Source organism: Leguminivora glycinivorella, chromosome Z, assembly GCF_023078275.1.
Source record: "Leguminivora glycinivorella isolate SPB_JAAS2020 chromosome Z, LegGlyc_1.1, whole genome shotgun sequence".
Taxonomy (NCBI): domain Eukaryota; kingdom Metazoa; phylum Arthropoda; class Insecta; order Lepidoptera; family Tortricidae; genus Leguminivora; species Leguminivora glycinivorella.
The window spans coordinates 39564552-39588356 of record NC_062998.1 but is presented as its reverse complement, the minus strand read 5'-3'; the positions used below and the strand labels follow the sequence as shown (position 1 = coordinate 39588356).

At 37.1% G+C, this 23805-nt stretch overlaps 2 protein-coding genes across 2 annotated transcripts in view; one reads left to right on the top strand and one right to left on the bottom strand.

Annotated features, from left to right (window-relative positions):
- Positions 1-918: 918 nt before the first annotated feature.
- On the bottom strand, positions 919-10771 carry LOC125241862 (ras-GEF domain-containing family member 1B-like). The gene is made up of 12 exons (XM_048150544.1): positions 10657-10771; positions 9946-10198; positions 9740-9856; positions 9393-9635; positions 8941-9086; positions 8420-8564; positions 7788-8048; positions 7090-7233; positions 6439-6518; positions 6053-6154; positions 5310-5482; positions 919-4358 (listed from the first exon to the last, which is right to left on the bottom strand). Exons 2-12 carry the CDS (start codon positions 10117-10119, stop codon positions 4276-4278), a joined length of 1668 nt encoding a protein of 555 aa, XP_048006501.1. The 5' UTR covers positions 10120-10198; positions 10657-10771; the 3' UTR covers positions 919-4275.
- A 645-nt stretch (positions 10772-11416) lies between these two features.
- LOC125240486 (dynein axonemal heavy chain 6) overlaps positions 11417-23805 on the top strand; it is a 104969-nt gene continuing 92580 nt past the window's right edge. The window contains exons 1-18 of the mRNA XM_048148380.1: positions 11417-11523; positions 12159-12243; positions 12325-12422; positions 12730-12737; positions 13531-13741; positions 14492-14633; positions 14859-15098; positions 15532-15749; positions 17063-17246; positions 17423-17994; positions 18262-18494; positions 18936-19084; positions 19517-19645; positions 20270-20376; positions 20510-20660; positions 20797-21006; positions 21096-21308; positions 21564-21710. Of these exons, the coding sequence (XP_048004337.1) occupies positions 11417-11523; positions 12159-12243; positions 12325-12422; positions 12730-12737; positions 13531-13741; positions 14492-14633; positions 14859-15098; positions 15532-15749; positions 17063-17246; positions 17423-17994; positions 18262-18494; positions 18936-19084; positions 19517-19645; positions 20270-20376; positions 20510-20660; positions 20797-21006; positions 21096-21308; positions 21564-21710 (3204 nt within the window). The remainder of the gene's footprint in view (positions 11524-12158; positions 12244-12324; positions 12423-12729; positions 12738-13530; positions 13742-14491; positions 14634-14858; positions 15099-15531; positions 15750-17062; positions 17247-17422; positions 17995-18261; positions 18495-18935; positions 19085-19516; positions 19646-20269; positions 20377-20509; positions 20661-20796; positions 21007-21095; positions 21309-21563; positions 21711-23805) is intronic.

Here is a 23805-nt window from a genome sequence, read left to right as displayed (position 1 = left end):
ATTTACATGATAAATTAACAGTTTAATCTATTTTCTAGCAGTACGTACTATTAACATACGTCTAAAAAGATTAAGTAGGTGTGTCATTATAATAAAATATATTATACGCTATTATACGCGCGTATTTCAATCCAAACACGATTTAAACACATTTATTATTTAAACATTGAGTATCGCGCGGTCACATGTTAACACTAAAATGGCAACACAATTAATTAGAACTAAGGTGTATTTTTTTCTCACGTGTTTAGTTGAATTAGGATATAGCTATATACAGTAATGTAGCGTCGTCTTGACCAATATAATGAGAGACAGCCATTTAAGTTAAAAGCCAAATTAATTAGATAATATACTCGGATAGTCATTCAAAGACAACTCTCGACACAAAACAATATTTTTTCCTAAATGATACACAATTTGCTTAATTTTTTTTCGCTATTTCAGTTTTTGTTTTACAAATAATCTAGGTTCTGTACGTTAAAACGACGTGCAATGTTGATTATTTGTTATTATTAAGAACCGATAACCGACTTTGATTTTCCAAAACGGTTACAGACTGTTTTTGGAATTCAAAAATGAGTACCGCAAAACGATCTAATAAACAATTTCATTTTAAGAGTATCCATCTAGCTATTCAGGTATATCAAATATTAAATATAAATGCATAGCTTGCTAGAAAATAATAGCTATGTCCCGTAAGGGCGTGAGTACACGGTGCCGACACCGCACCTCCGCGCTATTTAAACGAGACGCGTAAATTCCGCCGCCGCTGCTGCGCCGTCCGCCGCCCCCCGATGCCATTTTGTTATTTATTTCATTACCGGTCGCCTAAGAACATGCACGACGCACGTGCTTACTAAAGATTACTTAGTAAACTGTCATGGAAAATTTTGATTAAGAATTGTAAGAGCAGTAATAAGTAGAGCAAAGAGAAGTGCTATGGGACAAATATTTGGAAATATATAAAGACAAGCGGAAAGGTGCGGTGGCGGTGCGGTGTCGTCTCGGAGGCGACACCGTGTACACGAGTCAGTGCGGCGTCGGTGCAGTATCGGCGCGGAGGCGTAACCGTGTACACGCGTCCTTATGATCACATTGGGCAGGACACGTATATGTAGATGGACTAAGAGCCCAGAACCGCCACACCTTCCTCATTTTCTCAAGGATGAAACTTGGACACACAATCTGGGTGTAAGTACATGTTAATAGCTATACAGCGTATTCCAGTCCTTATGCAGGTTTGGTAATGTATTGTATAAATTATACCATCATTGGAATAACAGCGATTGCTTTTAGTTTCAGTGCCTTAGAGGTCATAAGCAGATGTGCACTACTAGAAAAATAATCTCGGATTGTGCATTGACCTGGATTACTGTCTAGACAATAATTAACAGTGATCGGGGATTTGGATGCCACACGGGGTGAATGACCTCAAACATTATGCTAGTATGGATATGCCGCGGGATTCCTGGCTGTATGTGGTTAGAAAAAGGACAGTTTTTTTTTAATAATAATATTATGTACCTACCTTTATATTATTACCAATTTATTGCTACGACGGGTCAATGTTTTAAATGTCACATCAAATCATCATTGTTATTACTGCTGAATTTATTTTTCTTAATAATTTTAGTATAGGCCTAATAGTGAAATATGTGTGTTATATAAAAATCACTTTATTATCGATAAATAGTTAGTGCAAAATTTACACATATTATTTTCTTAGTGACAAAAAAGTTTTGACTTTTTTATATTACACGTAAATGATACCTACATTTCTGTACTAATTTCGTTATTTTTATATAATCATTCCTATTTACCTATATCATAACCAACACTTGCTTATTCAATATCGTTTGTTTTATAAATATGTTACCTACACTAAACGGGAATTGCGTTTATTTTTCGACCACTTTTTTGTAACCTCATTGTTTTTGAGCTACGGCACGGTCTGATCCTTTGTCTTCTATGACATAAGAAAAAATATCACGGGCCTTACTGCATATCCATATCACTGTTTCTACTTGATATCCCGCAGTGTGGCATCCAAATCCCCGATCACTGATAATTAAGTACATAGATATCAATCAATAACGTATTTTACGAAATACAAAAATATTCGGTGGATGTACAGGTACTTCTAGTCAAGACTTCAAGAGTTACTATGAATGTAAATGACATACGAACTTTTAAAAGTCACATAACTATACATAATTTCTAGAGAAACTACATACAATTAAAAAGTATGGGATACAATTGTATTGTATTCAGCATCGAGTAATAATAGAATCTGTGTAACATGTTCACACACACACACACACACTAAAACACTTACATAGAACGCATGAAACTCATCATGCACACACAGTAAATCATAATATATTTCCACCTTCAATGAGATCATTTCAAAATACTTAAATAAAAACAAACAATTAAATATACTTATGGAGATTCGTCAAAATGGCGAGAATTTGTTATTAAATACTGTATAAGGAACTTTGAATTAGACTTAACAGGTCTTCGGAAACACCTGCATTCAAACCGTAGGCGCAGCCGAAATATTACAAGTAGGTTCTTATTTGTAAGTAATAACTATTAAACAAATGTAATTTGAAGGAATACACTTGAAAAAGGAAAGAAGTCAACCAAATTAGTCTCGGTCAATTCAGTGATATGAATTAAATAAATACACACACAAAGATATAAATGTTAATGTTTAGTTTTACATCAATTATGTCTTTAACGTATTTAGCAAAGGATTAAAATTATTAGTTACGCTGCCTTCATAATACTTTTGTACATAATCAGGTAAACCAAATTTCAAACACCAATTCCGATAGTACTAGAACAGAGGTCGTTAATTAGTAAGTCTTATCGTGTAAATCTGAACATATATCTATCAAAACTATCCTATAACCTTTAAAATTGAGTAACGTGTATCTTCATTTTATCTTAATTGAACATGTACACAAAACACTAACTTTAATTTTCTGAACACCTTAATACTTAGGTATTGTATTGTAATTAGGTAAAATGACTGCAGCAACAACATTTAGCTGTCAGGATTCATAGCGATTTAGAGCCTATGGCAAAAAACGAGACAATAGGCAGGCACATAATGAAAGTTCTTATAATTAACCACTTGAAAGCGACACAGTGAATAAAAAAGGTTGAAAATATAAGTATTTTATCAGTTTTTACAATTAGGTAAGTTTCATTTGAACATGTGTTTTAGGAATGCTGACAGTTAAAATCAATCGTTTTGTATTCTACCCCCTTATTCATAAACATTCACTAAAGTTATAAAGCCGATAAAGTTCGTTTGTCCCTTTCCGACGTATTGGTGTGATAAAAAGGGACAAACGAACTTTATCGGCTTGATAACTTTAGTGAACGTTTATGAATAAGGGGGTAACACTCGAAAATTATCTTGTGCTAGAATCTAGAATTTTACAAGCTGATAATGTATCTTCAGTCGAAGTGTATTTTCAAAGAAAAGTTGCTTGTTACAAAGTGTTATAAATGTTATAATAGTGACATATCTACTACAGTTGAGATCATAAAAACTTTCAGTATGACCTAAATAATATTGGCAGTAAATTGTTTCTTTTTGTTCTATGCAAACCTACCTACTTAATTGTAGCATATTTTTATTGTTTCATGACAGCACATAAATTGAATACTACTGTATCATTATGGAAATAGTGTTGTGTTGTTGTCAAGCAAAAAATGCTATGATCGTACGTGTAGTGTTACAGTTGTTAGTATCGCCAATACTAAAATATGTAATAATCAGAGCAAAAAAGTCTACTGTTTTTAATGTTTGCAAACATTGTCATATCCTGTTATTTATCGAACAATATTTCACTGACTTTTCTTAAGTGTAATTTCATATCTGTGAATGTAGAAAGATATAAATATGCAAGTTTAAGTAATCATAATTATAAACAAGTCATCAGATCTGATATACACATAGGTATGTATAATCAGGTACGTAATGAAAGTCCCCATTTTTAATCTCTTAAAGGCGTAAAAATAATAACACGTTTGTATAGTCATCATCACAACAAATAGTAAATAAAAACATCACACGGGTCTTTTTGCTGCGATGACGACTGTGCCCACATAGTCTACATTTGTTTTAATTTTGAAGCAGATTACAGCCTAAAATAAATTATAATACCGCTAGTACTTAAAGTGCTGGAAAGATCACTAGTAATAAAGTTTTGATAAGTAGCAATAATATCAGGTGGAATAGAATCACAGGATTGTCAGTTAAGCTGCCTTCAGACGTTTTAATCGTTCTTTCTCCATGTGGTCAACAGGCGGCTCTCGCTCGAACGACACGAGTTCCAGTGCTAAAAACGGTAAAAAATAACGTCATAAAATAATTACTCATTATTGAAACTACATTGTTATAATCATTTTATCTTAAATACACAACCTACATTTCTATAGTGATTTTATGTATCAACTTTCAATGTTTTATCACGGTTGATTCACTATTCAGTTTATAAAAACGCTTGTCGCTTCAATCAACTACTACATACCGTACAAGTGAATAACTGCAGAAGTGCATACGTTCCGCTTTGTTCACGACGACGAGTTTGTCATTCTCAAGGTTCAAACGAGGTAGAAACTTATAGATATCGTAATGCGATATCCTATATTTTATATAAATAATAATATACACCTTTCCTATTCAGAAAGAATTATAACTCGTATGTCAATAGCATACCATCACTACCGACAGTTTCTTACTGAATTATAGCACAAGCTTATATTTTAATAATACATTTTTGCCCAAATATCGTTGAATTCAGGAGTAACTAACATGGCCTGTCTATGTACATCGTATATAATAATTAAGAAATTTAGACAAATAGCGTCGAATTCTAAAGCAAGGCCCTCAGCTCAGCACACGAAGCGTATGCTTTAACGTGATACGCACGTATAACGAAAACGACACGACCGCTTACAAGCACAAACAACCACCACTCTGCGTTGTTGTAATGTAGAGTTTCTGCAGTACGAGATCACAGTCGTAACTACGATAGGCGTATCGTAATACGCGTATTTAATAAATTAATGAGATTTGACTTAATGCTTGGTGATCTGCGGGCGTAGCACACCAGTGGGATAAACCTTATCGCATCGGTGCGAATAGTGTAGTAGTATAGTGCGAAAGGAACGGCCTGACGTTATATTGTTTATCACGCGGCCGTGCATGCCTGCCTAAAGTCTACGCGTACGATACCGTTACGTGTCTCTTTCGCTCAGCGTGCATGAAGTTGAATGACGTGACTTACCGGTCTCAGTGAGCGTGGGCGTGTCGTTGAGGAAGCGCCAGGCGGGCGCGTGCGGCGGCGGCGGCGCGGGCGCCGGCGGCTCGTCGCCGCACAGCCGCCGCGCCGCCAGCTGCCGGCTCACGTGCCGCGCCAGCAGCGAACACTTCTCGAAGTTCACGCGGTTACCACTCAACCTGATATTCATTCAATCATTATTTCGCTGACGCTTAAAGACTGCTGAAGTGTGCGAAAGAGAAGCTGTCACGTATATGAACACCCCATGAGTGCAAAGGAGGCAGATTGAAAATAAAAAAACGTGACCATTTTTACCTAAACAGCGGCCTACTATACTCAATTTTAGTTTAACGGATTGATCGGACTTTTCAGTACATAAAGTCGTGTTTAGAGGATACAGTGGGTGATTTCATTCGATTAAACAGTTAGAAAAGCAAAATATTCACGCTTTCACATATAATTTCTGCATTTAATATTCCCGATGACACTTGAAATTGTTCTAGTTTTGGTCTCATCTCGTTTTCGATATTTGACAGATCTTCTTTGTGATCCTACTTCTATGCATTATTTACAAGCAACATTGCCAACAACTATTTAAAACACATCATTGTCAAAGGTTGAAAGTTGCTAGCAGAGGATTATTTTAAACACAAAAGCTAAAAACTGTCTTACATACTTGAACGTAAATAAATAATTAGTCATTTTGCAAGCCTCTTCGACAACCTATGAAAAACAAAGGGTTGACTTACTTTGATGACGAGCCTTGATTAGCAAAATGCAGGTCCCTGCACGTGACAGACAGCAACGGCACGGCAGTTTCAGTTGGTGCAGCGGCTAATGCTGCTCGGTACCTATGGAACAAAACAGCATATTTCTTTTACACTAACCGGTTGGAAATAATAAAATACTCTCGTGCTAAGTAGGTAGTAACAGTGACAAACAACCGAGATGGGTCTGGAAAAATACTGAAATTCAAATTGAAAATATAATTACAGTTGCCACGGCCGGAAAGACCACGAGTAAGCCTAAAAATAACATCTCGAGAAACTTGTTTAACATCGTTAGAACTGGAGAATAATAGTAGTATCCTAGTTCCTAAAGAGGCAATAAAAAATTAATCGTTGCAACTTGTTACCTTGCGTGGTTTCCACTCGGTTCAACACATAATTCCAACTGACGCAGTTGCTGGCCGCAAACGCCAGACGTGCGGCTCCACTGTAAACAATTACCAACAAATGAATAGTACATTGTCCAATCTTTGATACTAACACACTGGCAATAAGGTGGTGTAAATATATTGGTGACGAAAAACAAATGATTATTTCAGAGCGCAATGTAAAATGCCTTCTTCTTCCTCTTTACCTCCAAGAATAATCTAATCATGTTGCTGTAGCGTTTTGAGAGAGTGCCTCCGAAAGCCGCATGCCGCATGATTTTGTATACGCTTTAGTGCGTTTTCACATTATCCGATCCGATATCGGATGTAGGAAGGATTTCAATAGCAAAAATCAAAAATGGCGGCATGGAATATCGGTTCTACAACTCCTACATCCGATATCAGATCGGATAATGTGAACACACTTAGGGTTTCCTCAAACCTATTGACGCGGAATCGGGTCTTGTCAGCCAAAAATCGCTCGTTAGTATGAAGACGCTTAGGTACGTACGTGTGTTTATAAACTAACTACTAACGAGTGATTTTTGGTTGGCAAAAGTCGATTCCGCGTCGATTGGTTTGGGGAGACCCTTAGCCTAATTAATGTTGTAAAAGGTAAAGTAATATTACCGTTTTCTTAAGACGTGTTACTGGAGACATGTTCAGCGCACTAATGATGGCCATGAGGGAGTTGAAATTTCCTAGGTTGAAACATTCTCTAGCCGTCATAACCCACTGTTCTATTACTCGGGCTCTGTATTTGCTTTTTACAGCCTGAAAAGAAATTGAAGTATACATGAACAATCACATTAATTAATTCATTAAGTTCCGCAGAGATGTTGAGTAGCGCTAACTAGCTAATAATTAATCAACCTTTGGGCAATCAGACACTGATCCTTGAAGCGAGCATAAAATCATCACTAAATTTTGGATCATTTATGTATTTATTTGAAAACATATTCAATGACATTACAGATAAATCCAATGCGCCATGAAACTTAAATTTTAAAAACAGTAAATGAGAACACCTCGTAGCGCCCACCATAATAAATTTTTGCTACGGAATTTTGATTCTAATTGTACAGTCGACTACAAAGAGATGTATACACTTTTTCACCTTATTGCATTGTAATAAGGTGAAAAAATGGATACATCTCTTTGTAGTCGACTGTACTTGAAATTGATTTAAGTTAAATTTTTTCGAAAAATTTTAGAAACAATAGAAATGCTACTTTATTTGTTTACATGCAACTTAAAATTCCATTGAAACCAAATGTACATCTAAATGTATCTGTATTGGGCGGCAAGAGGTTTAAAAAATATCATACCTTTAAAATATCAGTTGCACATAAGTAGCTGAGTCTATTAAACCAGTCAGCATAAGCTTCCAGATTTCTAGTGCTCTTCATGTCAATGTGGTGGAGATTGATGGCTGTCTTCCCGCAAGAAGATGTTGGTTGTTGTGGCTGTGTTGGAGCAAAAGTTTGCACAAATTCCTCTGGCCCAACAAATGACAGCCGATGTAACTCCACTATGGTCAATTGGTTTGCTAGCTCGGCTGGTGTTAAGCAAAGTGTCAGAATATCACCCTGTTAACAAAAATAATAATATATATATTCACTAGCTTTTGCCCGCGGCTTCGCTCCAGTTAAATTCGGAAATTGCAGAATGCTCCATACAAATTTCCACCCCCCAGTTTAGGAGAGTTCCCCAACTCTCCTAAACTGGGGGGTGGAAATTTGTATGGAGCATTCTGCTATTTTTTGTCTCTGTCTAACCCCCGTTAGACAGAGACAAAAAATAGCCTATGTCACTCTACATCCCTTTAAGAATCTCCACTTAAAAAATCATGTCGATTCGTCGCTCCGTTTTGCCGTGAAAGACAGACAAATAAACAGACACACACTTTCCCATTTATAATATTAGTATGGATAACCATTGTTATGGGTTTTTTTTTTACCTGAGCTAACTGTTCTACTGATGTCACTTGAGGTATCTCAACCAATGTTTCTTCATATTGCTCAAGTGCTGTTAATTTATCCAGAAGTTTCTCCAACATTGTAGATACTTCTACCCTTACTGAAGACATGTGTTCTGCTGCACATCTAAACACATAAAATGAGGTTTAAATAAATATAATATTATGGACAGCCATCGCGCTGTCCCTGTCACACCATGTTATATAACATTTATAGCAGCCCAGTGTGGACCACCATTACTAGCAGGATATGCTCTGAGAGCAGGATCCACACATAAAGACCAGTGCCAGCGACACTAGGCAATTTCCTCGCACACCTAACTGCGAGTGTAGGCATGCCCGTTAACCGTGCGAAGCTCCTCCTGTGGATCCGGCTACTGAAGTTAGTGCTTTTAAGAGTATTATAAATAAAGTTCTTACCCAAACTCTCTGAAGTGTAGGTTTATTTTTTAGAACATGGTTTATCATTAAGTTGAGAAAAATATGTAAATAATAATTATTACCTTTGTGTAATATTCCGAACAAGTGCCATAACTCTATCATCACGGAAATCATAGGGGAACATACTGGTCCACTGTGTCAATACTCTCACAAGTGCTCTCATATCTGTTAACTCCTTTTCTACTAAATCCTTTACTTCTGCCCTTCCCTGTACACATTAAAATAATTTTTCATAAAGTATGTAATTAAAAACCCTATACTACTTATAAAACCAAATACTAGGACAAGGATGATAATGACATAATCCTAGAGGTAAAATGTGGGATGTATGAATTTAAATTAATACATTACCATCACTAGATGCTTTATAATGAATAATAATATCAACTGCAAATAGGTTGATTAACAATTATACTGAATTTTATTAGTAATAAAAATCAAATTGATAAAATGATATAATACTACAATATGACCAAGCTTACAATAATTATAAATACTATTTAATGATACTTACAATCTTATCATATGTTTTGAAGTAGCGTTTACATAGCTTTCCAAGTAATTCATGAGGCTTAATAAAAAGTCGGGAACATAATAGGAATGTGAATGTATATGATTTGTTTGCTCCAGGCCGCAGCATGTCTACCAGTGAGTCCAGGGAAGCACTAACAAGCTGCCCATCTTTATACTCTAGGTCTGTCTTTTCCACCGGGCAATTCACAAATGTTGTTAAGGTTTTTACACCTACAGCTGACAACTAAAAAGAAAAAGAGCATCATCCTTATATACTAATTGCTCATTGATTTAAAAAAATTGACATTCGTGTATAAAATCATTACACCCTACAAAAATGATAAATACCTGAGTAGCGTCTCCTTTTTGGGTGACAAAATTTAAACCACCATTCATAACAAGATGTTTACAAGAGTTTTCAGTCATAAATTTATTGCCTCTCACCATGGAATAATAATCATCATTCTGTAATTGATCAGTAATAAATTGTTATGAATATGGAACAATACTGTTATTAAATAGATACAATTGTGACAAGCATAATGTTAACTTACATCATAGTAAGACAGTCCAGTGCCATGCAACAGAGCCGGGTCTGGTGGAAGAGGAGCATGGTCGGTGGGTGGTGGAGGGACGGGGGCTGGCTCGCTGGGTGGTGGCGGCACTTTAATGTTACACCCGCTACATGATGCTTCATTCAGCTTACTTGCGTAGTAATACATAGCCATTCAATTCCTCAAAAGCAGGCCAATATTAAGCTTTAATAGCTTATTGGCACACCCTTAGTTAACAAACCCATTTGGCTATCTAAAATCAGAATGTAATAATTATCTCTGCACAGCACCAATTAATTACATAAAAATAATGATTAATTATGCTGTCATAATAACATTTATATAACGATTGCGATGCATACAGCAAATTACAAAACACAGCGTATTTTACCTTTAATCCGTTATACACTTAACTTTACATTACTTAATCAGTATTTGCGTGTAATAGTAAGTATTTTTAACTACTCCATCTGGCAAGATACCGATCATATAGAAACAAACTCGTCGACAAAATTTATTTCGACACTTTAAGCAGAGCTAACAGACTTCAGTAATAGGCACTTCAATGAAACTTAAATCTAGTGTACAACTGAATGAGTAGCAAATATATTTGATAAAATCTATGGCAATTTTCTTTAAGGATAAAAGGAATTATTGATAATACAATACAGAAGGTGAAAGTTGTCACCAACTACCGCGACCACAATTTACCTTTACAATCACGCCTCAGTAAGTTTCTTCAAACACCTCGGACCACAGATTTGTTTTAAATAAAGGTAGAATTAAGAATTCACAAAGGAATCTATTCACTTTATTTAGATTTCTCTGTATTTATTATTTAATACGCAAAATAGCGCCAATCGAGAGCACTCTTGTCTTGTTTTTTCTTTTTTTGTATTGTTTGTTTTCAGTATTGCCACATTAAAAAAATCATGATCATAGACAAAGTAACATTTGACCATCGTGCATGGAAAAAAGGGCGAAAACAAATAATATATTTTATTGTCCTTGTATAAAATCTTGTCACTAAAATAAAAGCGTGTAATTTAAAAATCTCTGTGGGGTGATACATTTTCGCCCGACAATACTTGACCAGCATTGTGTGACAGGGACAGCGTGATGTCAATGCCATCGTGCCGTCCCTGTCACACAACATTTATAGCAGCCAGTGTGGGAGCTCCATTACAAACAAAAGTGAAATGGACTATCCTCTTTGGTGCCTACACCATAAACAATATTGCGCAAAATTCAAACTTTGTTTTAAATCGATTTTTTGACAAGTGGTTGCTAACTGCAACTTGTAAACAACCGAAACAATATTTCAATATAATATTATTATATTTTGTTAGTTGATTACGTTTAAACAAAACTGGATTGAATAATAATGCATTGAAAGACTCGTTTCTAGTGTACAATATTTCGTTTTGAGATATTAAGTTTTTATAGGAAGGTGTCGTTTATGTTATAAAATATGTTGAACGGAGATGGAAAACGTTCAATACATACAAATGTTACAACGTTACCCGCTATTGAAACTATACAAAGGAATGTCCGCCGAGCACCGACTATGTATACAAGGTATATTTTGTTAACGTTATCTTTAGGCCGATAGTCCACTATCATATTTATGTTTATCCATACAGCAGTTCTTAAAAAGTTTGTACATAGCCACGTCAGTAAATTTTAATTGATCCTACATCCTATGTATTTTGATACCAACATTTAGTGATATAAGTCGACTTTCGTAAGATAATATACAGGATAATTGTTATAATTAAGAAAATATAGATACTAGAGAACCTTAATGACCAAATAAAACTTACTAAAGTCTCAAATCATGAAATAAATCTTGGTAACAAAAAAAGGAATAAATAAAAACAAATTTAACTTTTTCCTTAATTTTTGTACAAACTTTTCGAGAACTGCTGATTAGTGACCTACCCTACTACCCAGTAACGGCAAAACATTACCCTTGAACTGTAGTATTGGGCTGATAGGTACCTACTTAGGTTGATGCTCGAAAGGCAAACTGTCCAGATATAGGTGCCACGAACGGGTTCCGACGATCCGATAAGAGGCAATCATTTTCATGTTTCACAATAATATTTTTACACCACCGCGAAGGCAAACATAAATCTATGCATCGTATTAGCCTCATCATCATCAACTTGTGCGATGCGAATTTAATTTCTACCAACATTTTTATTTTTCAGAAAGCCCCGTGATATACCATTTCATCTGCCACATAGAAAGTTATTAGATAAAATAGAATATGTGAAAAAGGAACCACAACCTTTGGTAATTGATCGCGATTATTTTAAATTCTTTATTTAGTAAAATACCTACTCGATCCTTTCTAATAGTTGGCATTTGTTATAGACTGGTTTTGCTGAAGCCCAAGAAGAAAGATTTAGAAAAGAAAGGAAGCAAACTACGTTACAATTAGAACCTATTAATTTGGATGAGGCTATCAGTAAGTTCAATACCACTACGTAACATATATCGCATGCATAATAAATAAAATATACAAACGAAAATAGACGTTAACAGGTACTTATCATGTATACATACAATCATTGTATCATCTCACTTCATGTGACTCGTGGGCAGCCGCGTTAAACTATTGCGGGTCGGGTATATGACACATAACAAAATATTTGATAATTATATTAAATATTGGGCTACCTTGAAAATGAAGTGTAAGGCCTGAGTGCACGCTCATATTGGGCGTGCAGTGGGGCGTGGCGTGCAGCTTGCATGTCAAACAATTGAACTTCATACGAGTGTCCAGGGTGGCTAGCCGAATGGCACAATCGCTCACGAAACGCTCACGAAACGAAGCGCTAGTAGATATCTATCTCTATCGCGCTTGCGTATTGGCGCGACAGAGCCAGCGGCGTATCGCTTTCGTTTGGCGTCGGAGAAATGCCATTCGGCTACGGGGCCTGAATCGACGCTGCATAGAATGTATGCACGCTCGCCCGCCCCGCTGCACGCCCCGCCGACCGCTCCACTCAGACATGGAAAATAACTGACTTCGTGGGCATATAGGGATATGCGTGGGTACTTGGGTAGTGACCCTACCTGCTACGCTGTGGCTTGCGTGGGCGACGGCGATGCGACGCATACGAGATCAAACCTTATCGATATGGAAGTATGAGACGCGACGGCGACGGTCGCGCGACCGTCGCCCACGCAAGACACGGCGTAAGCCGCGGTTCTGGCTTCGAATTCCGGTAAGGGCATTTATTTGTGTCATGAGCACAGATATTTGTCCCGAGCCATGGATGTTTTCTATGTATACATATAAGTATGTATTTATCTATTTAAGTATGTATATCGTCGCTTAGCACCCATACAAGCTTTGCTTAGTTTAGGGCTAAGTTGATCTGTGTAAGATGTCCCCAATATTTATTTATTTATTATTTAATTATAGAAAATTGTATTTGATTCGTTCGGGTTGTCTCAAAAATTAATTATAAATGTATGAAGATATACTAGAAAAAAGATAATAAGTAGATTATTTGCCGCTACCTATCGAAAATGTAATGTTAAAATGGTAATGGCCCTTTTTTAATTTGTTAGGTAAAAAAAGGAAATCGCTTAAAATAAAGGAAGCAGACGTTCAGGCCGAGCCTGAGGCTCCCAAGACCAAAGACCCTCTAAAGGTGAAACCTGTAGTCAGGTCCCAGAAGGAAGTCATCGACTATGTGAGAAACAACCCTGAATGCGGGTTCCTTTACATGATATACGCAGTCCACCCGGAAAATGTGTATTTTACACCATACTATTTAAAGTAAGTGGTTTTTTTTTCTACTCCCGTACTGTTATTCGTGAGTTACAAGGTCGTGCATAGAACTTTAAAACCCTACATAAAAGATGTCATGACAAGTCTATACCTTGAAAACATTTTGTAGCAGTAGCACGTTATAGCTGTTAAAGTTCAGTAATACATTGCTACCAACTTAACAAACCAATCACTTCATCGTAGAAAATTAAAATATTGTATGAAATACATTGTTGCCAACCTTAGAATGTCAGATAAAGTCTGGTATTAGCAGAGTCAAGTCTCGTTCGTTTTCTGCTGCGTTCATTGGCGACGCGTCGAATCGCATTCAAATGTATGAGAACTCGATTCGACGCGGCTCGGTTCGTCTTAGTGGCCAGGCTTCAGAGAACCATACCATAGACAGTTTTATTTTCATGTTTGCACTCAAACTGCATATTCAAAATGGTAGGTGTAATAAAGTGATCGTTAATAACTGGGTTAACAGTTATTTGTTTTTCTGTCGGCCCTTACATTGAGAAACCCTGACTTGAGCTGCACGTGTTACTTTGACAGTGACAGCAGTTTGTTTACGTTTATTCCATTCAATTCGTAACGGTGTGTGTAGCGGTCGCTCTAGTAGTCGCCAAATGGTACTTACTGATGAGCTGGCCTACCACAGATGAAATTCACAATTGCCTTGCCTAGCTTATAACCTCTTTTAAAATTAATAATTTAATCATATTACACTATTAATATGATTAATATTTGATTTTTAAGCGTGGTGCCTTACGATGAGATCGACAAGAAGAACTATCTGACGATCAGTCCTTGTGGAGTAACGCATTTCACCAACGAATTGCAGTTCACGGCTCTTCCTGCGTGGGAACAAGAATACACTATCTTCGTTCAACTTACAGACGTAAGAGAATCTGTACATCTAGTTTAATTTCTATTCGACAACGTAACGAACGTTTCGGTAATTCTCATTTAGTATGGAATTTGAATAGCGCGACAATCTAGAGGTTTTGGAATCACACTCAATCTAAAGTTCTCAACAAATGAACCATTAAACATGACTTAGATGACGTACTAACTTAAAGTTGTGAAAATGTGTACTTCTGAATTTTCTTGTACTGCTTCACAGATTAAGTTTTTCCGTGTATACCGGTATTGGAAAGCCTTTTATGTCTGGAGGAAATCGATATTGTTCAGAAAATATAATAAGACACGAAACAAACTGGCCAAGGAATTATTTACTTTAACACCAGTACTGGGCAAAGCTCTTCTGAACATTCAGGCCATGTGCTGTGACATGTACATGAAAAGTTTTGCGGATATATCTCGCGACATGGATACTGCTTTTTTCTACTTCATTGAAGTAGAGGTAAGTACCTAGGTTCAATACGAACCTCCCCTTAAAATTAACGGAAATCAGTAAAAACAGGTTGTGACCTATGAAGGTGAAAAACCTATGAAGGTGACTATAATAAGGCACTGGTTCCACTAAAAGCGAGGAAGCTATGTAAATAAAAAACCGGCCAAGAGCGTGTCGGGCCACGCTCAGTGTAGGGTTCCGTAGTTTTCCGTATTTTTCTCAAAAACTACTGAGCCTATCAAGTTCAAAACAAGTACAGTCAACAACACAGCTGTGAATACAGACAAAGTGCCAAAAACATGTATACAGAACTTTATTGCCTCTACATTATGGTGTGTATACATATTTTTGGCACTTTGTCTGTATTCACAGCTGTGTTGTTGACTGTACCTATATAAATTTTGAAACAAACCTAAAAAACTTACTAATCGTTGTTTGACAGATGCAAAGACTCGAGTATATAAGAGCAAAGCTGATAGAATTCAGAGCAGTTGTGTTGGACATTTTAACCCAGGCGTGTCACGCTGCTCTCTACTTGCAAGGCTTCGTATACGACGATAGGAATATACCCCCTTTCCAAATGATCAGAGGCAAACCCACGGGCGGCATGTCGTACACGGAAAAAGCGAATAAGAGGAAATATTGCGAACGACTCGCTTGGTAAATAACAACTATTTTCACAGTTGATATAGGTACCTACATTTTTTTGGAGCAAAAGTACCTTTACCCTATTACTGTTGACGTGTAAACACCTGGCGGCTTTGCACAACTTGCGTTCTCGCGCGCGAGCGACTCCATAGATCAAACGCGACTTCAAGTATGGACTCGCGGGCGAGAGCGCAAGTTGTGCTAGACCACTGTTTTTGATTGCGAGAAATGGGTATCATAAGCGATCGGACAGAGCTCGTTGAGGCACTTAGGACCTACTTGCCTTACGACTCCTACGTCTATACCTACTTCATTTCAAATACCGAACGCCCGATAGTACTTGAAAGTTAACAAAAATGCTTAAGTATTATGTTTGTAAAGAGAAAGAATGTGTAAAAAATGCGACACGTAGAAAGAGTCTGGCCAGGGGGCGTAGCCGAATGGCATTTCTGCGACGCGAAACGCAACTGAAACGCCGCAGAAATGTAGTCTGGCTCTGTCGCGCCAATACGCAAGAGCGATACAGATAGATAAAGTTACAAAAGAGATATTATCGTCAGAGTTTGTGCATTAGCCAGCCAGAGCTCAACGAGGGTGCGGTGTGCTGATGACGGGAGGACTTACGGAACTAACTTGTTCCGTCTATTGTCCTTTGAGTCGTCGGCAACCCGAACCCTCCTTGGAACTTGTACACTCCTTTTTGATGTGTACTTAACACAGCAAAAGGGAGTGTACAAGTTTCTAATGGGGTGGCAACGCGCATGTGACACTGTTTGAGTTGCAGGCGTCCATAGGTTACGGTGACCGCTTTACATCAGGCGGACCGTATACTTGTTTGCCACCGACGTAGTATTAAAAAAAAAAAAAATTAGGCTACGCACACAGGCTGTGCACACAGGTATCTTTTGTTTCCACTAAGCTTGTTATTAACTCCTAATTACCGGCTCAAGTACAATCGGGCCTTGCTGTTTTTTTTTAATTAGCCTATATGGTGTCCCACTGCTGGGCAAAGGCCTCCCCTTCCTTTCTCCAGTCCTCACGGTTTGATGCCCGCTCTTGCCAGTCGCTGCAAAATACGTCGAGGTCGTCCCGCCATCTCTTATTTGGTCGTCCTCTGCCCCGGCTAATTTGCGGTAACCACTCAGTCGTCACTTTGGCCCACCGTTCCGGGTGCATCCGGCAAACACGCCCTGCCCAATCCCACTTAAGTTTGGCTGTCTTAGCACCCACATCTTGCTATTGTATTTATATTAAAATAACATAATGGCCATTAAGCACCTTTGCATTATTTTCAAGTCTCATCCGTTCTGTAAAAAATGTTGCAGTTTTATAACGTTATCTGACTACATGACTAACTACATGTTGTATCGTCTAACAAAGAGATCTAATAACATGATGGCAAACATGCTGCGTATCCATGTTGAGTTTACTCCCCCTGATGACCGGTTGATGGGCAGCGAAGTAGATGAAGTCCTCGAGGTCCTACCAAGAGTGACCAATACCTGTAAGGTGTGTATAGATAAACCTTACATGTCTCCAATTTATTGTACACAAATTGGCAAAGTCAATTTCAAACAAACGTGAAAACAAGGCAGTTAAATGCCTAAAGTGAGGACCTTTACATTAGTTTTACTGGAAAATATTATTCTACTAAATACAAGACTTACTCAATTTCACTGTTTTAGTGGGCGTTATTTCAAGTGGATGCTTATATTTTGCCGAGCGGAGAATTTGAGCTTAATCCAAGTGAGGAAATTGTATTCAAACACTTGGAGAAAATCACAAACTGGTGGGATGAATGTGTTCGAACTTTTCACAATTACTTGAATGAGGAAACCTTGCAAATATTCGTCCAGCCAACAATAATGGGCAAGCAAGTGGAATGGTCAGCAGGAGTTGCCCCAAATTTGTATTTCTTAATGAATCAAGACAAGGCGATGCTGGCTGATATTGCTTTCATCCCCAATTCCATACGCTCTGCTTACGCCAACGTTGAGAAATTCCTTCAACGGATGCTACCTTTCATGGGTAACTTCAAAGAGGCAATTGAAATGGATGTAGATTTAATAAGGAATGAACGAGATCTTGAAGCATTTAGAAAACTTGCCGACAGGCTTAATAAGCAGATGGAGCTCATAGAAGATGTTGTCAGTTTCCAGCCCCTGGGATTGATATTCTTATGTTTGTCTCCATTCCAAGAGCTATTTAGGCCTCAACCACGAAGACTTTTCGATGTTATCAGTGTTACAACTCCAGAGTAAGTTATGTATGAATAAAATAGCACCTTAGGACTGTCTTATACAGATTACGATTTGCGATGCACGGACGAGTGAGTATTAGATCCGCACTGAAATAATTATCTTTTAGTATACAGTAGACGTTTATTTATTTCATACCATGTTTGAGAAAAGCACTATACTTACATACCTCGGCGGGAAATGGGGTTGCCGGCCGAAGACCGGATAGGTCTGAGAACTGGTCTTTTGTCCCGACCTCTGTAGTAAGTACTGTACTATTATTACAGCATCGGTCGTGCGGCTATTGACGAAATATTAGCTGGAGCCGATAGTATTAATGACGACATCACGAAGGAACCGGAGACTGCAGCTGAATTAGTCGACTTCAATTTCATGCTTGATACCTTGGAAGGCAGGTTGGCGTACCTAGAGGAACGCCTCGAGTACCTCCGTGAGTTGTACGACCTCATGGGAGAGTTCAATATACCGATTCCAGCTGACGATATGACTGAATATCTAGGTAAGTAAGATTACAGGTGTGTAAATAAAACAGTATATACCTAATTGAGTATAATCATACCGACCCATTAACATTAAGTACTTACCTAATTTTGTCAAAAGGTTACAACTCAACTTGTTAGAACTTATGTTATATTGGTCCCCGCGATACAGGCGCGCCTAGTGCGAGTTACAGAGACTAAAGTTAACCATTAATAAGTAATAAATATTTTTTATTACTTATTAATGGTTAACTTTATTTACTTCATACGTGAGTGTGCACGCACGGGAAAACGTCCCACTTTGTCGATTGCTACAAAGCCGCTCTGTCAGTTTATTCATATAAAGTATACAAGTAAATCTCGCCTTAATGGTAACCGACAAAGTGGGACGTTTTACTAAACACACTCACAATTATGTCTGTTTGATAACGTAAGTAACTATTGAACTGAACACCTTTAAGGGTTAAGCGCGACGCTCGTCACGTTGCGACAAAACGTGGACCTCAAAGTAGAAGCCCGAAGCAAGTTAGCGGGCATGTTCGCCAGCCAGATCGGGAAGGATATAATGGAACTCATGCTAGATGTCAACAAGCTTAGAGAGGAAGTCGCGGTAACAACTCTGTTATAATTATTTGCTCTGAGAACTGTACTTCGCTTTCCCCAATTCCCCCTGGTTCCGCCATTTTGACATTTTATTTATATCTCTCTAATGATACTTAAAGGTGGGAAAGTGTGTCTAAACCCCGACAGATTCAGATTCGGGCAATTTCTCCACGTATGATTTTGCGTAACCTATTTTTGTTTATTTTCCCTTTTTTTTAAAACCCTGTTTCCCTCTGCTGGGGTGTAGGGCTCGAATCACGTTCTTCCATTGACTCTGGTCTTAGGCAGCTTGGGTAACCTCCTCCCACCTCATCCCTAACACCAACTCTCGCTGTACCTACAGGCCTAATGGTTTCCGTTTGCAAACTATAATCCAGGTCGGGGCTATTGTATATGTGGGTTTAGTTTAAATAGTACCTAATTTAAATAATGATTATAGCAACCGTGGTTATATGACATTAATTCTGATATGGATAAAGTAATGGAAGTACTCGATGACCTCACTGAAAAACTAGCGGCATGCACTGCAAGAGACAAACAAATTCGAGAATGGCAAAAAATATTCAAGGTAAGGTTTTAAACACACTGATAGGCAATTAATTTTCAATACTATCTGAGAAATATATTATTTTTATCAAAGAGGATCGAGTATTATAGAGAATTACTGTCAAAGTAAAATGTGTAATCACAGTGCATAGACATGCCATCTCTCGACACAAGCTTAAAACTTTTGAAAATAAAAGTAAAAAAAAAAAAGTTAAAAAGTTTTGACAATTTGGCCCATATTCTTAGCTTGCTATGTGTTAAAATGTCAGCGCCATTTAGCTGAGCGTTCCCCAAAGGTGTAACGCCATCTTGGCCACCGTACCTTTTTCTCTATGGCTTTGAGGTACGTTTTTTTCTTAGACCTACGGAGTTACATATGTCTTTGTTTTTATTAAATTTAGATAACGCAGAGATGAGGCCATTTCGTGGCACTTCATTATTTTCTGTCTTGTTGTTATTATGTGTATTTTCTCTTGCCTGTGTTCACGAATAAATGTTTATTCTATTCTATTCTATTCTATATCCATGAGTTTGACAGCGAAATCAAATGTGTCTGAACGGAGCCATCTTGTTCTTCAGTTATATTTGAAAATTACTTTGGCTTCACATGATAATGCACATCTTTGCTACCTATTACATTTTTTAGATTCCACCAGCAAGAATGGAGCAACTTGATGAGGCTATAAACGATGTCAAGCTCAGACAAATGTTATGGAAATCCTCTAAGGAATGGAACGAATGTTTCACACAATTGTACGTTTTTAACTGTCTATTACCTACTTATGTTCTTTTTAGAATGACCTTATAAACCTAAACCGGTCTATCGTCACACGTGACTGAATGTTACTTTTACCTAATATTTACGCTTTCATTACTTTGATTATAGATATGAACAGCCGTTTAACACGATCAACATAGATGACATCCAAAATACAACAATCAATTATGGAAAAATATTCAATCAACTGGATAAAGGCTTGCCTCCTAACAAAATTCTACCGACTTGTAAAGCAAGAATAGATATAATAAAGGAAAAGGTTATTTACAGAAATATAATTATGTAGTTGAAATTATTTATATCATGTTTAGTTGTTTCCTTTGTTTATGAATTGAGTAAATGGTACTAATCATACATTTTTAGATTGAAACCAATTTTAGCACTTATTGTTTTAGCTGCCAGTGATGACTTACCTCCGCAACCCTGCCCTTAAACCACGCCATTGGGTCAAAATTGAGGATATATTGAGAATTCGTATCACTCCAGACATTGTCATTACGTTAAGTAAACTAGAAGAATGGAAAGCATTCCAGTACCCGGATGAACTGATGGAGGTGGCCGGCCAGGCTAGCTCGGAGGCCGGGCTCGAAGCTTTACTTAAGAAGGTAACAACTCTGTCAGATAACGTTTGAGCTTTTTGCTATCGGATGAGATAGATCTAAACGAATTTAGCTTAACTTTGTTAAATTTTAAGGTGGAAGACATATGGCAATGTCTGGAACTGCCCGTCCTACTCCACAAAGATGCACGAGACGTATTTGTACTTGGAGGCTTGGAGGAAATCCAAGCCGCTGTCGACGAGAGCAACATCCACATCAGCACTATCCTGAGTTCAAGGAATTGTGGTCCAATAAAAAGTAGAGTCGAAGAATGGGCCAAGAATTTGGAATTGTTCGCGAGAACATTGGTAAGTATATGTACCTACTTGAAAAACAAAGCACTCAAAAAGAACACGCAGCAAGGAAGCCGGATATTTTGGTTTTGATCTTTTTCGAGCTACATGTACTTACATGGGCTAAGGCTGCTACGTTGGTTGGTTTACACGGCCATGTGCTTCAGCCCAGTTCCGGTGTAGTCAATCACCTAACACCTGTATTCGTTATTTATATGGTGCTGTGATTTGTTATAATTCCAATTATGATTCCATAATATCTGTTAACAGGAAGAATGGTTTGCATGCCAACAAACATGGATTTACTTGGAGGTAATCTTCTCCGCTCCCGATATTCAAAGACAACTGCCCAATGAAACTAGGCTGTTCACTATTGTCGACAAATCCTGGAAGGACATTATGCGTAAAACTGCTAAGGTAAGCTAAATTGACTCACAATAACTCAGATTCTGATAAACTCCACTCTATTCTACACTTACAAGTAAAAAAAAACAGTGAATAAACTAGGGACGATCTTACATTAGTAAGTATTAGCAATTGGTAAAAATTACCCCAAGAGCTATCCGGTCTTGCTACTACTGGGAAAATAAATTAATTCTATAACAGTGCTTTTTATGTCACCAAAAATTAAGTTTGGTAATTTGGTATAGTTTTTTTAGTTAAGCCACCAAAATTTGTGACAAGAAACGTATAATATAATAAAAAAAAGATTATTTTAATTCACTAAAAATCAGGCGAAAATGGTATCAGGACTTTAGTTTTATATTCGACTACTTTAATTTATGACCTTTATAACACATTAAGAAACCACCTATTTTTGTGAATGATACTTCGTAGTAGCAAAAAGCGGAGTAATTAAATTAGTTATGACACAAGCAATAAAAGGACAAGTGAAGTTATGGTTGTTTTGTATCTATATTATGTGTTGAAACACTATTTCTACTGAGACCACCCTAAAAACAAAACGGAAGTTCAATATTTTACTAGCTCGGAATAACATTCAGGGCAAAAATTATATCAGCAAAAAAATTGGAACAGATTTTTCGTTAAGATCAAAATAAAGAAGAATAAAAAATAATCCACCTTTAAATGCACGCCAAGAAGCGCTAAAACCTGTACTGAAAGAAGTATTTTCATATTTTTCATTTACCTACAAACTCTACTATTGACGATGTCATTTTCTGCATTATTTCAAAAGTTAGTTATTCATTCGTATTTTCATTACATCGCGGTATAATAATATATTTCGCCACCTTTACTATCGCTTAAATAGCTCAGTTATAGTAGCGTAAGACGATGGGCGCGCTCCTGACCTGACGTCGTGGGTTCGATCCTCGGCAGTGGAAATCTTTTTTTTTTGTTATTATTTTTTTATCTTTTTCAACCCTCTCTTTTTAAATATTGATTTTTTTATTTTTAGATTTACAACCCATTTCATTGAAATTTTGTTAGACACATGTAATGCAATAAGTTTAAAATTGTATTTCAGTATTAGTATTGATTGAAGGTAACCTAAGGTTCAACATCGTTCCTACTAACCGCAATACTCTGTCTTAGCTAACCATCGCTAGACGTTATGCCCTTGTAATAAGGATTACAAATGTACAGTGACAGTTGTCCGGTATGACTCATAGATTTATATATTATTAAGGTAGATTGAGTTGTTAGGCCAAAAAGTGTGTCCACATGAGAGGGTAAAGTTGGGGCTGGTGTCCCTCTCGCACCTATTGCCACTGTCAAAATTATTTGAATGACGTCATCACTGTCATTATTTGGGGATACCAGTCAATATTCAAAGTTACTACCAAATCTACTCATACCGAATTAAAGGTTTTTTAATTGAGCAAATCTTTGGTTTTATGGCTTCATAATAATGACTTACCAATTCGTTACAAGGTATTAGTATCCTTGCCTCGATATAATACAAAGATAATTTAAGAAGTTTATAAACTTAGTTATCATACAGGTAAAAATACTACTATCACACGTGCGAGAGGGACCCCAGCCCCAACTTTGACCCTCTCATGTGGATTGTGGACACACTTTTACTAGTATGATAAGAACGCCTTTCTGCACCGGTGATAAAGTTCAATTTAGTATGGCAAAAAAAGTGTGAGCTCAGTCCCTATTGAAAGTCCATGGTATGACTCAATGAAAAATTGGCTAAATAGTAATCAGAAAACAAGCAAAAAGGGTAGAATATATTTCTATAAATTAATTTTTTGGATTACATTACAAATTATAATACTCGTTGTAATTGTATAGATTTAAATAAATAATTTTATTAGTTCAAATTAATGACCGTCAAGGAACAAAAACTATTGAGTCGCTATTAGACCGTTTTCACATTATCCGATCCGATAACGGATGTCGGAAGGATATCAATAGGAGAATCCAAGATTCCGCCTGTAATGTATGGGATATCGGTCCAACTTCCGATATCGGATCGGATAATGTGAAAACGCACTTAGGTCTACATTTTACACTTTTTAAAACCAAGATTAATTAGAGT